The 17,664-nt window shown below is 48.4% G+C and overlaps 1 protein-coding gene across 1 annotated transcript in view; it reads left to right on the forward strand.

Annotated features, from left to right (window-relative positions):
* The window catches only part of ARR3 (arrestin 3), a 121,164-nt gene that overhangs the window by 41,781 nt on the left and 61,719 nt on the right, over positions 1-17,664 (forward strand). Inside the window, exons 2-5 of the mRNA XM_084814287.1 lie at positions 5,542-5,584; positions 13,797-13,827; positions 16,093-16,153; positions 17,260-17,304. Of these exons, the coding sequence (XP_084670413.1) occupies positions 5,568-5,584; positions 13,797-13,827; positions 16,093-16,153; positions 17,260-17,304 (154 nt within the window). The 5' untranslated portion in view covers positions 5,542-5,567. The remainder of the gene's footprint in view (positions 1-5,541; positions 5,585-13,796; positions 13,828-16,092; positions 16,154-17,259; positions 17,305-17,664) is intronic.

The following is a 17,664-nucleotide window of genomic DNA, read 5'->3' on the forward strand; positions in this document are numbered from 1 at the left end:
CCCACAACTCCTTTAAGGCTGCAATCCTATACACACTTATTTGGGAGTAAATCCCATTGAACATAATGGTATTTACTTCTGAATAGACACATAGGGTTGTCCTACAAGGCTACAAGCATAACTACACTCACTAGGGAGTCAACTGAAGTCCGAATCGGGCCCCCCCCCCCGTAGCCACGGACATGGACAAAACACTCTCTCTAGTGGTAGGTTAGGAACAGGCTTTACTGGAGATATAACAAGCTCACGTCTGGAGGTGAGCTGGCTGAGATCATCACTTGAGGAGGAAGAAGGGAGAAGTGGAGGGAGGAGGCAAGGGAACGGCAGAAATCTCGCTGAGATCCCCTCCCACCTTACTCATATCAACCCTTCACGTTCAGGTTCAGCGACTCATGGTCCCTCCAACATAAACTCCACTGAACCCATTGGGACTTACTTCTGAGTAAACAAACCTAGGATCCTACTGTCATCCAGAGGGGTTGGATCCGACCCCCGGCACTACACCTCTGTACGAAGCTCATCTAAAACATTATTTATCATACCATCATTACACCTTACCAAATTACATAGGCAGCATAGATATTCCCCTGCTTCCAAAAGAGTCCAAAACAGACAGTGAGGAAAAGGGAAAATAGCTCCATTAAAACAATACATCAACAGGAAAAGCCAAACTGCTAAGCCAGATGCTAGGGAAAAGGAGGGGAGGGGAGGGGGGCAGCATAATAAATCTTGGATCTGAACTGGCAGAAGAGCGCCTCTGGGGTTGGTTGGGGCAATGGATTGGCCAAGGAACGTGTTCCATAGTAGCAGGTAGCAGTCATAAAAATTGTGAATAGAATATCAGTGTGTGATTCTTCCAGGGGTGCCTCTCCTTGTAGTACTGGGTTTCACTATGCTGGGGCTAACAGAGGCAGGCAGGAGCGAGAGGACTGGGGGTCTCTCCACAGTGAGCGTTTGGGGCCTTATTCTTGGCAGCAGCACGAGGGAGCCTTTGTTCTGTGCGCAGCACTTTCCATTCCCTTGTTTGGCTCTATCCACTTTTTCACCTGGGGCCTGTTTTACTCTGAGCCGGCTGCGAGCTGAGGTCGTTGGGGACAGATGACGTTGTGGCCGCCCCGCAGCAGCCCGGAGCTTATCAGGAGGCATCTCTACACCACCCTCAAATCCTGCATTTAAAATGGGACTTTCTGCTTCCATTTTAAATGCAGGATCACAACGGACTCCCTTCACACGCGCTTCCTTCCCCCCCTTCCCCTCGTTTCTGAGCCTTCCATCTTGCTCCTCTTCTTGCCACCTTTCCTCTTTTCACAGAGGGAACTCAAGCAGAACACAGCAGGGTAATTTGACAGCTCGTTATCTGCGATCTATTTAAAAATGGAACAAAGGGCATTTAGTGCAGGAGGCGCCTTGGAGAGTCACGGCGTCGTGTAAGGAGCCTGCAAACTTCCATGACGGAGCCGTCCCAATAGCAGGATAAAAGCTCCATATGAAGAAGGCTGGGAAAAACCAGATTGCCCGAGACTGCCTAGAGTCTGACGCTTTTCCTTGAGTCGGGTTCTTGGCAGCATAGCTGCTGTGCACCCCAACCTCTGCATCGAGCCTGGGTATGGTCGCCCTGCCCAGGGGTGTGTCTTTCACTGTGACTCCAGTCAAGGGGTGTCTCCTGCTTCCCACCCCTGTGTTTCCCAGCACAAACCAAGTAGTGTCTACTCAGAAGTGACTCCCATCGTGCTCAGACAGTCTTGTCTGCCAAATGCACCCATAGGAAGTAAGTACTTCCCTCTGCTCCGGTGCAGTGATCAAGCGCAGCAACGCTTTAGGAAGCTTAGAGGCTTGTCTGCCAAATTCGTTATAGAGATCCTGTGGGTTAAAATGGGGGCTAGTTTCCCTCTTTCTGTTCTCCCCCTCCCTTTCCCAGAACAAGCATGTGTGTGTCTACTCAGAAGTAACTCCCATTGTGCTCAGTTAGGCTTGCTCCTGAAATGCAGGTGCATCTGGACTTTCAGAGGAAAGGAGAAAGGGGGGGGGAGGGGGAAGCCTCTCTAATTGGTTGAGCAGCCCCCGCCAGTCCGATGATGTTCACGCCAACCCCTCCCAGAAAGTATGTTCTGTGAAGCAATTTTTACTGCTGTAGAGAATCTGCTGGCGGAGCCCTGCTCGCAGCAAAATTGATTCCTTTTTTAAAAATCCGGTACTCCTCCATTCGCTTCTCCTTCTGGACACACGGCTCTGGAGAGTTCCTTGTTTCTTTCCTTTTCCCTTCTTTCCTTTTGCCCCTGCCCCTTTCAATTGCTTTCTGATACCCATTTTCGTCTTTATTTTCCTTCTATTTTTTCCTCCTCTCTTTACACTTCCTTCGTACTTCTACCTTTCCTCCCTTCTTCCTCTCCACCTTTCCCTCCCCTCTTGCTGCTGTCTTTTGTACTCCAGGGATTCTTTCCCTCACTCTGCAGCAGGTATAGCAACTGTGAAGGGAGAGAGTGGGGTTGCCCAAACTCCCAGCAGTGTAGGCAGGGACACATGGTTGCTAAGGCTGAACATCTCCCCTATGACAGAAGGTTACAACAGCTGGGTTGGTTTAGCCTGGGGAAAAGGAGGGTCAGGGGAGACATGGTAGAGATCTACAAAATTATGCATGGTGTAGAGAATGTGAATAGGGAGTCATTTTTCTCCCTCTCTCAAAAAACTAGAACTCGGGGTCATCCCATGAAGCTGATTGGTGGGAGATTCAGGAGAGATAAAAGGAAGCACTTCTTCACACAGTGCATAGATAAACAATGGAATTCGGTACCACAGGGTATAGTGATGGGCACCAGTTTGGATGGGGGGTTAGTCAAATTCCTGGAGGAGAAGGCTATCAATACTGGTCCTGATGGCTGTGTGCTGCCTCCAGTACCAGAGGCAGTGGGCCTGTGTACACCAGTTGCAGGGGAACATGGGTGGGAGGCTGCTGTTGCATTCCTGTCCTGCTTGTGGGTTCCCGGTCGACAGCTGGTTGGCCACTGTGTGAACAGAATGCTGGACTGAATGGACCCTTGGTCTGATCCAGCAGGGCACTCCTCATGTTCTTATGTCTCTGAATGTATCAACTTGTGAAAGGTCAGGGAAGGGGTGAGGAAGGGGGGGAAGGTGGGCTTTAGTTGCTAAATTAGGGCTGAACTTAATCCAGCAGTCTACAATCAGTGACAGTAGTGGAGGAGTAGGGCTGGGGTGGGTGGGGGGATACTGTATATTGGAGATCAGCCTGCGCTTGTTTCATTGTGTGAGAGCTGGTTAGAGTTGGTTAGTTGGCTAGATCTGTGGGGTGTGTGTGTGTGTTTGTGTGTGTGTATGTATGTGTGTGTTGTACAGCAGCTTTGTCATTCTGCTTCTTTCCTACCCAGCCCTTCTCAATTCAACTATTCCCTTTCATTTTACCTGCATCTAGCACAAAAACTACTGGGCCAAACTATCTGAAGTTTGGCAGGTGGAATCATCTCCATGGGGGCTGCCAGGTCCCCAGATTCCACGTATTGATCATGAAAATTGAAAACGTTATGGCTGTTTCTGTTTTCCAGTGGAAGTCAATGGGAAAATGTAAAATCCAAATAATTCAGATATCCGAATTTCGCTTTGGATCCAAATCCAAAGCGAACTGGTTCAGGTTTGAAGTGGTCCGAACTGAAGCAAGGCCGATCCAGAAGGTCCGAATCAGCATCTGAAGCAAAGCAGGGAGTCCATGCACAGCCCTAATATATAGTGCTTGTCCACTATTTTAATGCTCTTCATTACAATTTAATCACCATCTACTCCCAAGGAAGTGTAATCCAAGAGTTCTGGTACCTTTTTCTCCAGAAAAAAAACACTGCCCAAAACCATTAGCAAAGCTAAGGTGAACCTTATTAGCCAATCACGAGCTAATTGAAACTGTTTTCTCAGGCTTTCTGGAGGGGCAGAAAGTTCCCACAGACACTCAGCTGAACTTGTTCTGCCCGATTAGCGAGAGTGCTGCCATGGCCTTGAAGCCCTGGGTGATATGAGGTAACACACTGTCTTCCAAAGTATTAGCTATCCCGCCCAATTTTGTGTCATCTGCAAAGTTGATCAGCATTCCCTGCACCTCCTCCTCCAAGTCATTAATAAAAATGTGGAAGAGCCCTGCGGTACCCTGCTCCTTCCCTCTCCCCAGTTTGAGAAGGTCCCATTGATAAGCACTCTTTGAGTCCGATTCTGTAGCCAACTGTGGATCCACCGGATTGTTGTTTCATCTAGCCCACTTTGAGCTAGTTTGCTCATCAGGAGATCATGGGGCACTTTGTCGAAAGCTTTGCTGAAGTTGAGGTATATGATGTCTACAGCATTCCCATGGTCCACAAGGGAGGTGACTTGATCAAAAAATGAGATCAGATTCATTTGGCAGGACTTGTTCTTGACAAATCCATGTTGGCTTCGAGTCATCCCTGCATTGTTCTCAAGGTGCTTACAGATGGATTGCTTTATCATCTGCTGCAGAATTTTCCCAGGGACTGATGTCAGGCTGATGTCAGTTTCATAAGGCCCCATCCTCCACATGTGATTTGCAGCCTAGCATTTAATAGATGGATCCAGGTTTTCTCAGATTTTGTGGACAGCTTAAAGGTTCCGGGAAGAGAAGAGCTCTTGAGTGATTCCATTAGCTTTCAGGTTAACCTTTTGATATGCGAGTGTGTAGTTTTTATACATGGAAAATTCTGTTTTTTAATTTGTTTGTAATTGTTACGCTTTTTATGTGATTTGTTTTCAGGACTACTGCAGCACCTTGCCTTCCCCAGAAATAGATAGGCCAAAGCCCCTTTTCAGTTTTCTGTTATTCTGAAAGAAGATTCAGGCCCCAGATTCTTAGTTGCAAAGTTCAGCAGGCCGTGGAGTTGGATCTGAATACAGTACAAGGGCAGCTGTTTCCTCTTCCTCTGAAGTCTTCAGCAGTGACGCTTGGCAGCCAGAGGAGGGGAGCTTTCAGCTCATATTCAGGTAGGGTGGAGGGTGCCTGTTGCTGCTTCCTCTACCTCGGATGGCATCAGAAATGCCCTTCGAGGTTGGAATGCCCCTCTGCTTTTAATGGAAAGCTTGGATTGTCAGAAACGCTACAGGTATATGAACCCTATTTATAGCATGTTCCTGGGCTCTGACAATCAGTTACAAACTTTTCCATTTGAAACTTCCTGCAGTATGAAGGAAAGTGCCTCCAAGGACTTTCTGGACACACACATTGTATTTGCATTGCCTGGAGCAGGAGCAGGGGCTCCAGGGCAGTCAATTTGGGTAGGGGAAACCTGAAACCACCATTCCGGGGAGCTTGTTTGCTACATGCATGCCTGGCACCATCTCGGGAGCTCTTCCTTGCTGGCACCACCAAGAGAGAAAGAGGATCAGAGTATAGGAATGGGTGTAAAGGGAAGGAGGAAGTGTGTCCAGTGTGTTGCAACTTAGTTTTCGGGCCTTGAGTGGTATCTGTGCCCATCCTTCTTTCCTTGGCCATACAAGCTAACCCAGTGTGTGTCTTCCTTTTGCTTTCTCCTGCAGAATATCTGCTGCTGTGCTAATTGAAGATGGCTGATGGAGCAAAGTAGGTCTTCCTCTTCTTTTTCTGGTTACATGTGAAAATGTTTAAACTCATTGAGCTCACTCATTTTAGCTCTGTCAAGGACATCTCAAGCCCTGTGGGAGGGAGATGGGCTCTGATAGTCTTGCTCTTTGAGCTAATGAAGTTCCTGGATTTCATAGACAATATGACTACATTTGGCTTGTCTTCAGCATTCTTTTTCTAAATATGGAAAATCATTAGGCACATTTCCTTTCACCTAATGAAGCAAAAAAAAAAAAAAAATCAATACAAACAATAGGTTTGTTGCTGAGCTAACATCTCAACTAATATTTCACAGTGAGGGCAAAAATACCATTTCTTCTGCTAGTGTTAGGCTTGGGGGTTGGACTCGATGGCCTTATAGGCCCCTTCCAACCCTACTATTTTGTGATTCTATGAAAAGCCCCTTTTTCCCGTAAATCAAATTCTTCTAGCAGTTTGGGAATTTCAGTCACGATGATTCTTCAACTCACCATTTTTATTCAAAATGGTAATTAAAAATAATACAAGTAACATCAGAATGTTGGGATACCTAGAAAAACAGGCTGGGCAAAAACACATGCAGAAAAAGAGGATTGAGGCTGAAAGACACAGGAAAAATGTGGGGAATCATAAGGAATAAGTGAGCATAATATGCAAAACTGTAAAACATGCCTGTTTCTTACACTTAAAGCACATTTAAGCTTCTTTTTGGCATGCAAGTGAATTTGTAAGTGCCTGAACCCTTCTCTTAGACCAAAGGTTTTCTGCAAAGCACAATTGCTACATCTGACTTGCCCTGTGAAAATGAAAGACCTTGCAGTGAAGAGTCAGGAGTGCACAACCAATCAATGGACAGTCCAACTGACAGCAGCCTTCTGGGAAGGGAGATGGCCTGGGTGAAGGAGAACTGGGAGGCTTAGCAAGGGTGGTCATGCCAAACTATGCTTTGTGTCAGAGGGGATGGCAGCAGCCCCAGTTTAATTGCTTTAAAAGGGTGTCTTGGGGTCCTTCTGGTTCCAAAGGTGAGATAGAAATAGAATGTGTGAATAACAGAGCTGTAGGACAACACCTACTGTGCCTCTCTGTGAACATGAGAACAGGCCCTCAGTGGCTGGAGAGATGGAACTAGTCAAAGCATTCATTGATGGGGTGTCTCTACAACAACGGAAGGAGACGCAAATGGTGGCTTACCCAGGTTTTTCAAGGAACTGGCTTTGGTCTGCGCAGGGCTCCACAAACGAGTGCACCGCACCTTTCTGAGTCGCTTCACAGGAATGTACTTATGGGTGGGGGGTTGGAGTGCATGTCATCAGACTGGCAGGGGCCGCTCAACCAATAAGAGAGGCTCTGCCCCCCTGTCTCCTTCCCCTGAAGCTCTTGTGATGCGAAGGTTCAAAGCTTCACATTAATTACTTCCTTACAGCACCAAAGCACACAGTAAAGAAACGCAGCATCAATATCTGGGGAACAAGCCTCATTGATCACAAGGGGAGTTACGTGTGAGGAGACACCTGCTTCCCCAGCCTATGCCTGATTGTGCCAATTTTGTTTTTCTTTCTTTCCCTTCCCTATCTCACTATCGCACATTTGCCAGCAAGTCCTATAGCCCCTATCACACAATTGTGTGATAATGAGAGGGGTGATAGGACTTGCTGGCAAATGCGTGATAGTGAAATAGGGCATGTATTTAGCTTTAATGCGTTACTTACCAAAAAAAGTTAGAGGCTGCCTGGAGCACACCAGTATTTGCGGGGATGGCCACCAGAGCGTAGTGGTGGGCAACATGAAGTAAATGCCATGAGGGAGCGCAGAACTCTGACGGCCAGCCCTGGAATGGTGGAAGCAGCGGGGAAGCAGCCCTTGACCAGGTCAGTGAGGTCATGGCCAGGTGAAAGACACGCCCCTGGGCAGGGAAATCATGCTGGAGTAAATGCAGAGGGTGGTGCACACCACAACAGAAGCACCATCAAGCTGAATTAAGGGAAACTACTGGACTGAAAGTAGTCTCGGAAGAACCGGGTTTTCAGTGCAAAACTCCAGGGTGGCTGTGAGATGGCCACGATGTCATGCGGCCCAAATGACCTTCGAATGCAGCAACCTTGCAGTAAATTGCTCATGGAGATGCCCCTGAGATCTGCTTCAGGGGATGCCCTGCTCAGAACTTCGATTTTTAAGAAGATCTGTGAGACAGTGGAGCAGGGGCTTCCCTATTGTGGCCTCAGTACATCATGCGTAGGTACTTTAAGTGTTCAAGTCTCCAGGACCAGGATTCCAGGAGACTTATGGATGTTATTTCAGAGCTGCTGATTGTAATATTAGGGCGTTCTTTGAGAACCAGTTAGGTGCTGGAAGACTGGAGGTGAACAAATGTTGGCCCAATCTTCAGAAAGGAGAAGAGGGTGGATCTGAGAAATTACACATCAGTCAGTCTCACACTGATGCCAGGGAAATTCTATTACAGATTATTATGCAGCTGGTTTGTGTCATGGGCCTTATCCTTCAGGCACACACTCTGGCATTCTGACACAGGAGACCCCAAATCAGTGAGACTCTTATTGCAGTGAAAGAGGGGGGCGGGGAAACAAAGAGACAAGACACAAGTAGTTGTTATAAAATATCAGGCCACATTTATTGAAAATGGATTCAATCTGCAAAGGGGAACCTAAGCGGGCTACTTCTCTATGCCAGTCTAGTTTCACCTTGTATCAGGCGAGGCACTCGATGTCTTTGATCGCCACCCCTCAGGACTGCCCAATTTGGAGATACGAGGCCTTCCTCTGTCACCCTCCCCTCCCCCCCGGGCTGCAAAACTCCAAATGGGTGAGGAGAGTTGGCCTCAAAGGTAATTTGTATCTTCCAACTGGGCCACATAACCTTGAGCTGGAAGCCTCAGGCCTTACCAGTCACCTGAAACAGTGCTTCCGAATGTTTACCAGCCCTATACCCCACCCAAAGTGCCCGCACATAACTGCCACAGGAGGACAACAAGCCTCTGCTTAGCCATTCTCCCCCACCTGCGCTAAATTAATTTCAACACACCCCTTCGCAGGTCAGCCAAAAACAAATCATTGCCCATATCAGATCGATGGACCCCATCCTGCCTATACAGCTCCCTCCATGCATGGGAAATATCTGAATGTCTTATAATCCCATCACCCTGTCTACATAAGGCATTACCTGTTTCCCTGTTCACCTTCTTGAGGGCCCTGTCCAGGACCCGAGGATCCATAACATCTCTCCACGCCAATTGAGGTAATAAACACAGCCAGATAATGGCAACTCCCGGCCAGTGATGCCAGATAACTTGATTGTTGGTCAGAGCCTGCAGAATAAGGGCCTTGCCCTTCAACAAACCCAATCATTCCCCCCGAGGGAACCTCCGGGGAACCACAACCTCCGGGGAACCCTAACCAAACCTTGCTGGAATAATGTGGGCAGGAGGCGCTCCCAACACATGCCACCTCTGCCCAACAACTGAACGCTGGCATACTGGCTGAGCCCAAGCCGGGATCCACAACTTGACTGGAAGCCTCTGTCTGGCCCAGAAGACCATGCTGTGCCCACAGATAAGCACATGCACTGGCTGCCCACCAGTCCAGTGATCTAGGAAAACAAAATTGAACATGTGAGAAACAACACAGAACGAGAAACCAGTGCCCAGGTGGCAGCTTCACATAGGCCCTATATGCCTTGCAGCGCCACCTACCCAGTAACTGTGCCTTATCCATGGTGAAGCCTACAGAGTAGGGATGGCGGAGAATTCCGCCATGGATTCCAGTCAGGCTGAATGCACTGGCATTCGGTCCCCCCGAATCCGTGGTGGAACGGCCTCCTGCCCCCCCACCCGCCCCGCGGAACCCCCCGGGATGGCACTTACCTGGGGTGGATGCGGCAGATGAGGCAGCGGCTTCGGCGGCGGGTGCAGTGGCGCGGTAGCAGTGGCAGTGGGGGCAGTGGCGGCAGCAGGTGCGGCGGCAGGTGCGGCAGCGGCGGGTGCAGCGGGGGTGGCAGTTGCAGGGGTGGCAGGGGCGGCGGCAGCGGAAGATGCGGGGGCGGCAGAAGGTGTGGAGGTGGGGGCGGCGGGGGCTGGGGCTGGGGCGGCAGCGGGGGCGGCAGTTGCGGCGGGGGTGGCGGTGGCTGGGCGCAGCGTATGCAAGTGGTGGTGGCTATGGCGGCCACCATTTGCGTTCACTATTTTTTGCCGTTCTAGCCTACGTAAATATTTACGTAGGCTAGAACGGCAAAAAATAGCAAATACAAATGGCGGCCGCCGTAGCTGCCGCCATTTGCGTACTCATTTTTTTTTTAGTTTGCCGTGATAGGCTACGTAAATATTTACGTAGCCTATCATGGTTAAGTACAGGGACGCAAACGGCGGCGTCTACAGCCGCTGCCATTTGCGTCCCTGCTGCCCAGCGGCCAGATGTCCGGCTGCGGGTGGAGCCGGCCGGCGGCTCTGCGGAATCCCTGCAGAGCGGAGCCGGCCGGGCAGGATTCCGGGGGGAGGGACGGAGTGCCTCCCCCCCCACCGCGAAGCAGATCTGCGAAAAGGTAAGTGACTTTCGTACATCCCTACTACAGAGGCGAGGGTAGGTGGAAGCAGCCCCAATGCGGAAGGAGTATGTACAGGAACAGAACATGCCAAGTCCAAGACTCTTCAAGGCCAGCTTCATGATAGTGCAGAACTGATATTTGGTCAAGGGTTAAGAGTTGCTGTGACAAAACAAAGGGCCACCGGGCATAATTCCTGCACTGGGACAGGGAAAAGAGACACCTTAACCCCTCTACCGGTTTGATCAGTCTTAGGTTTCTTTAACCAGGTGTGGATAACCTGATGCAAAAATTGAATATTACTAAATTGTAAAGCTCACCTGACTGATTGCCCTTGGCTGCTCCTACTAATTCAGAAATCCTGAATGCTCCAAAAAATGCTGTCAAGGCAGCAGCATGGAATGGGACAGTACTGCGAATTACACAGGGAAGGCCACAGTCCCCTCAGTCGTGGTAGTATATCAGGGGTCAAAGGAAGTCTCGAGACAGGTTATGCTGGAGACACCCTGGACCAAACCTGAGGAGCACGCCGGACCCTGAAGTCAGCTGTGTTGTCATCCATGCCCTTCATTTTAGACCAGAAGGCAAGGGCTGAGAACCTACCTCCAATGGTCCGGGCAGAAAGGCCTCTCCAAGTATGAACACAAAACTACAGCAAGTGATCCACTGGAATGGGCCACGTCTGCTGCAGTTGTGAGGTAGTCCTGAAGACAACTCCCTTCCTGCCTTGGTGTAAGAACCCCTTGTGCTATGGAGTGCAACATGGCCTGCTCTGCCTCATCCCAGCTACCTCCCAAAGCATGGCTGGCATGGCCTCCTGCAGTCCCTGCACCTGCGTGGCAAGGTCCCAAAACTGCTGGACCTGGTTACACAACAAAGCAGCAATGGCATTGTCCAGCTTGGGGATATGTCGAGCATGGGATAAAATATTAAACCCTATGCAGTGCAAACTGAATGCCCAGACTGAAACCATAACTGTGATTGTGGGATGACAGGGAGTGGATGACCTGGGTGGTGGCCTGGTTGTCGCACCAAAAGTGCACTGCAGAGTTGGACATTTGTTCAGCCCACAAATGTGCTGCCATGCATGCTGGAAGAAAATCCAAAAAAGTAAGGTTCTCACCAGTACCTGTAGCTAACCAATCCTCAGGCCGCTGCTCAGAGCACCAACGATCCCAGAAAATGACCCTGAAGCCAAGAGCACCAGACACGTCAGAGTGTATCTGCAGTTCCCCTTCCAATAACAACTCCCGCCTCCGAAGGGAAGTGTCAGGCTAGCAAGTCCTCTCTCATGGCAGAGGACATTCTGACATGGTGGTGTGGGAGATGTAGGCCCTGCATAGCGCAGCACAGGCGCCTAAGAAACATCCTGCCAGGCTCTGTCACTCTACATGCAAAGTTGAGATGCCTGACCACTTCCTGGAGGGTGTGTAGTGTGACTTTCTTAGATCTCCACAGACTTGAGATCCTGCCCCTTAAAGCTGAAAGCTTATCACTAGGGAGCCTACGGTACTAACAGAGTCCTACTCAGTTCCTAGAAACACGATGACCGATGAAGGGCCCTCTTGTCTTCTCTGTTGCCAAAGGAACACCCAATTCCTCAGACAAGGCAGAAAACTCTGAAGCTCAAGACATTCAGTTTTCTGACTTTAAACTGTCTGGATGATAGTTGTCCCAGATGACATCAATTCAGCTAGCTTCACTCCATTCCCAAAGAACCGAGTCTACAAACTTCTCATCATGCTCATCGAAAGTTTTCGCTTCTCTGTGAGGCAACATATGAACTGTAGCTGGTCCATCAAGAATACAGCTGAGGCCATCGGCTTTTCGTTGGGATGATCTGCCAGGTTTCTGAAGCATTGCAGGAGATCTGATTTGTTAGTTTTTCTTAGTTGCCCATATTCCGATAGAGATGGAGGGAATGGTTGATTCTCATGTGTAAAGAAGTCGTCTAAATCAACACCCCATTGTTGGCAGCCGATGTACAGTTTTGCAAATACATTTGCATCATTTTTGGCTAGTTTCAACTGTAGGCCTGCTTTGTTTTTTTCTAGCTTTGGGGTAAATTTAAAGTGATTTTTCTTGTTTGGGAGGTGGGGGGCTCTCCCATGCTGGAGGTGTTCAAGACGAGGCTGGAGAGCCATCTGTCAGGGATGCTCTGACTTGGATTCCTGCACTGAGCCGGGGGTTGGACTCGACGGCCTTGTAGGCCCCTTCCGACCCTACCGTTCTATGAGTCTGTGGTACTCAGTTTCAGCTCCAGGTCTATGAGGGCGCTTGGGCAAGACACCTTCAGTGGACGCCCTGCCTCGGTGAGCTTGCTGTCTCACCACCATTGTCACCAGCTGCTATTGCTCTTCCTTCTCTTCCTCCTCACTGCTAACATTGCCTTGCTTGTGAACACCAGCGAGCAAGTACCCAGTGGCATCTGCCACTCCTTGTTCTCACCACCACCATTGTCTGGGCCAGTGTGAGAAGCAGGTGCAATGGCGGAGGGGACGAGTAGGTCCAGGGGGTTTTCTGGGATGTGGGCCCTTCACAGGTGTCTCAATATGCCTACCCTTGTGGTGGTGATACATGGGCTGTTCAAGGAACCTTTAAAAGCACTTACGCTCCCCGTGTTCAGAGGGGAGACATTTGGCATTCATAACTTTGGATCTCCACTAATCACAAAAGACAGGGCAAGACACACTCCAGGGCGTCTGGGGATAGAGAAGGAACATTCAGGCTCTGGAAACAGCGCAAGTGTGAAGTGCCATGATAAAGACCCCAGGAGGGGGGTTTCTTGGGGGGGCATGATATTCAACCCCCATGAGTGTCATGCCTCCCCTGGATGACTCTTCCTCACCTGACAGAGAGAGCTTAGCAGACCAAGAACCAGAGGGGGAGATCCAGGAGATATCATGCCAGCCTGACGATGAACAGCCAGGCCCTTCCCATGTGTCTCTAGAGGACTCAGAGTCTGAACAGGAGCAGGCCCCAGGAGAAGTGGTTGAAGAGGCATACCCAGTGGGCGCCGCTTAGCCGCAGCCCTGGGCTGCAAGCAAGGGCTTCTCGAGAGGAGGGCATCTGAAAGCCCTCGACAAGTTGCAGCTGGGAGCTGGGTGGAGTCGGGTGGGCCTCTGGTGGCCCCGTATGTATAAGCCAGGCGAATAGAATGTTGACAAGGGGGGAGTCATGGCAGCAGTTGCCAGGGGAAAAGGAAGGTGGTGAGGAGAGCAGTTAAAAAGACAGCTGGAGAGAGGAAGAGAAGGAAGAACTTTGTTTTGGGAAGAGGAGCAGGAAGACAAGATGGAATGCAATATTCCATCGTCACGACATGGGCAGAGTAGGAGGCAGTGCATTTATTTGTACTCTTCTCCACTGAGTTGAATGGAAGGAATCTCCCTTTGCCCAGCTCTGTGAACAGCATAATGTTCATCATGGGCATGTTCGAGGGTCTGACGTGTTACAGGATTTGGTGGGTCTGTTCCTGCAGTGCAGTGCAGTGAGGCTGGCATATCTCATAGGGCAGCCATGCATCTCATCTACTGCCATGCCCTGTAGCCCCTCAACTGGCAGATCTTGTGTACAGGACTTCACTCTTAATATATTACTTAAAAAAAACAAGCCGCTAGGTTTTCTCCAAGATTTCTTTTTCTCTTTGATTTTTTTTTGGCAGAGTGTATAAGAAGACCTGCCCCAATGGGAAGGTAAGAAAGGAATACAGTGCACTACATAAGATGATTATGATGATGTGCCAGAAATACATTTTCTGGCTGGGGAAAGCTGTTATGCAGCCAGTACAGTGCCTCTGTAGCAAAAATAATGTAATGGCTGGCAATTCTACATGCGCGTGCAGCAGTGGCTGGTGGCAATGATGTGCCTAGCCCCACTGTTTTTTTTTTTACTTATTATTTTAAGGCTAAGCCCAGCACTGAGTTGAGAAGCACCAAGGCTGGGAGCCACAAGAACCACCATCTCTGCCCCACTCCCTCCCACACACAGCATTCAGATGACACATTAGCCCATGGTGGGGGACTAGCCAAGTGCTGTGGGTTGTTTTGCGAACAACCCACAGTGCGTGGTTAGCGAACCCACCAGAACACCAGTCAGGCAACCCACAGTGTGTGGCTCATTTTCCCCCTTGTCCCCCTCTCCTTCTCCTCAGTCCTCCACCTGGCATCCCAGGGGACTTGGCAGCAGACCCATCTTACCTGCCACCAAGGTCCCCTTCCTGGCTCCAGTCATGATCTTGATTGCAGTTGGACCCCTTCTTTTATTTTCCCGGACCCTTTTTTGCACAAAAACGGGACCATGATTTTCCCGCACTTTCCTGCACCCGGGGAATGCACACAATTTTGAGAAAGGTTTATTCTCTTTGGTTCTCCGCAGAGGTGCGCGTGCACAGCAGTGAGCTTGCCCCTCCTGCAGCCCTCTAGGTTGCACTTGTCAAGTGTACAGGGCGCGTAGGTGAGGATAGCCTGTATTGAGTCCCCAGCACCCCCTTTTCGGGGTACCAGGCAAGCTGTTCCCCTTCCCTGTAAAGGTCCCTCAAGCTGCTTCAGTGTGGGGTGCCAATTGGGGGACCCCCTTAAGGGGCTAGTATAACCTCAGATGAGTGGTTCATTCTCTCCACTCTGAGGGGCCAGTGGGAAAAGGGTTAAAATTGCCCACTTACCTGCGGGTTTCCCATGCTTTCATGGGTGGACTACACATTTGGGGTAGGCCCCCACTGGGTACCCCACTTCCACCCCACCTTCTCCACTCTGTCATATAAAAGTTGAAGCATGTTCCTAGTTTTGGGGAAAGATTGCTGAAGCAGCTTGCATTTTGAATTTCAGGGGGAAACTTTTTTTATTTTGTTTTTAGGACCGTTTTTCTTTTTTCCCCAAAAAAGGGGGGATGGAACAATTTTGGATTATGAAATTTTTTTTTGACAGTGGTGAATAAACTTTTTAGCCATATTTTCTCTGGTTTACTATCTGTTATCCAGTGTCTGCATAGATTGTTATCTGGCTTTTACATTCCCAAATTATTTCTAAAAGCTACCTAACAGGAGGACATTTATAGGAAGGTTAGAGATGTAAAATTTCTGGAATTGGGCTGGGGGGGGGGGATGTTAATCCTTTCTGTAAGATTCCTTGCATAGTTATTTCTTCTATTCCTTATTACAATTATTGATCTAATGTATCTTTTACTGACAGACATTTAGGGATACTCCAAGTCTTGTTCAGTTTCTCAACATGTAACTAGAGTCACCATATCATGATATGAAGAAAATGTGCATTACTGACAGGTTGGGTTTTGTTCTATTTAGAGCCAGACTACATGTTAAGCTAATCATGTAGCGTGTAGCTACATGACTATTATTTTTCTTTAGAGTCAGATCAGGGCCTCGGTGCACTGGGAGGGGAGGATTAAACCTCCCCGCATTCACTCCCCAAATCCCCCCCTGAAATTCCCCTTTCCCGGGGGGGGGGGTAATCCGGTGTGTGTGTGTGTGTGTGTGTGTGTGTGTAACAAAACAAAAGCCTCCATTGACAGCTTTTTTCTTTTCTTAAGAAAATACTAAAATTAAAAATTTCTGGAAATTTTACATCTTTTCTTTGTATCCCAAAACATTTTGGGGGAAAGAGATGGCAAGTGTTGCTCCTTCCATGCCTGGCTCTTCTCTCAGGGCCAGGTATAGGTATTTTCAGCAGCAGCCATCTCCACCCCTTTTTTAATGGAGGGGGAAGGGGAATAATGCACTATTAATTGCTGCGTGGAACCACCATTCAAATTCAGCTTCCACAAGACCAACGCCTCTGCAGCATAAAATAGCCCTTGTGTGGTAGCAAACAGTTGTTCCACCTGGAATTTGGTGCAAGATATATGCCAGGGAAACCTCTGATGTGAACATGCCCTAAGGGGTCTAAGCAGAATATATTTGCACATTTTAATATAAGCTGCTTTCCCTCCACCTGCCTATCCAGTTGTCCATCTACCTGGGAAAGCGAGATTTTGTGGACCACGTGGAATGTGTGGAACCTGTAGGTGAGTGACTATATCTGGATTCTTCAGCTTGTAGCCATATGACGGACTATGTCAAGGGCTAAGGCAACGCTGGTGAAGAACAGATGCTGGTTCACACATATACATAATTCACTTCATTACGGTGGATGGGTCTGATCTATGAGAGAGTAGAATGGACTGTTATCACCAAGCTGCAAGTGGGAGGTGCTATTTTTGAAGGCTTTTCCATGTGAAACCTCCCCGTAAGTTAAGAAAAACCACACAAAAAGAACAAACTAGCATTGTCGGAGAGAAACCTTCTAGGTGAGGCCACTCCCTGCTGTGCTGTGGGAGGGTGTTATATTGTGCAGGATCAAAAATTTGAATTCCCACTCGCTGCAGTCTGAAATAGTACAATCCATTCCACCACCTGATTCACACCACTTTGTCCTGCTTGCATAGCACAAAGCTACACAAAGATTCATAGCTGAATGTGTGAATTAACTTTGTTGAAAGGCATTGCAGAGGAATAATATCAGCCCATTCACACGTGCATGTCTCCCTACCTGTCCTCCTGGTTGTTGACTAGAGCTAAATTGATCATTACCCATTAATGTGGATTTCACTGGGTTGTATTTGAGAATTCTGCATTTCTGGATTCTGATTTCATGTCCCTCTTTTAGCACACACTTTCCACTGGGACTTAGCAATGACCGCCTTTTCTACACAGTTGTGTAAAAGGCTGCACAGGCTGCAAAATAAAGCCGTGTGGGCTGTAATCCTACATGTACTTACCAGGAAATAAACCCCACTGCTCAGTGGTTCTTCTTACGTCTAAATAAATATGTTTAGGGCTGAGTTATCACAAGTGACTAAAATCACAGTTTTTCTGAGAACATTAGAGAACCCCTTCGGGAAATCCTTCATAGATTTAAGGTGTCCAAAAAGCTTAAGGTGTCTCAAGAAGCCTTTGAAGTAAGAGAGACTGAGAGAGTGAGACAGGCCACTGTGTGAGCTTCTTGGCTGCTTTAAGTCTGAAATTAATCCAGGACTTTCCTGCCCAGGGGTAGCACATGATCTACAATATTGTCACCCTACTGGCTCACTGGCTTTTTGTTTATCAGGTTATCTTTTACATTTATTTTCAGATGGTATTGTCTTGATTGACCCAGAGTACCTGAAGGATAGGAAAGGTAATTTTCTTGTTGGCTTTTTGGCGTGTACTCACATCTTAGTGACTCTACTACCAACTTCGGCTATTGGGTGGTATAGAAATAAAATAAATAAACAAACAAATAAAATAAAATAAACTAGCTCCTGCATTAAGGAAGGGGATGAGGTGGGCTGTGTGGATGATAACCTCCAAGCTCCTTTCCAACTCCAGGCTAGGTTGAATTCCTTGCCCAGTTTATTTATTTATTTATTAAATTTATTAATCGCCCATCTGGCTGGTCACCCAGCCACTCTGGGCGATGTACAACATATAATAAAACAGTTTAAAACAATAAAATTTACAATAAAAACATTTTCTAAAATACCCTAACCCACCCCAA

Source organism: Heloderma suspectum, chromosome 9, assembly GCF_057233095.1.
Source record: "Heloderma suspectum isolate Gila_16-S chromosome 9, 16-S_ref, whole genome shotgun sequence".
NCBI lineage: Eukaryota > Metazoa > Chordata > Lepidosauria > Squamata > Helodermatidae > Heloderma > Heloderma suspectum.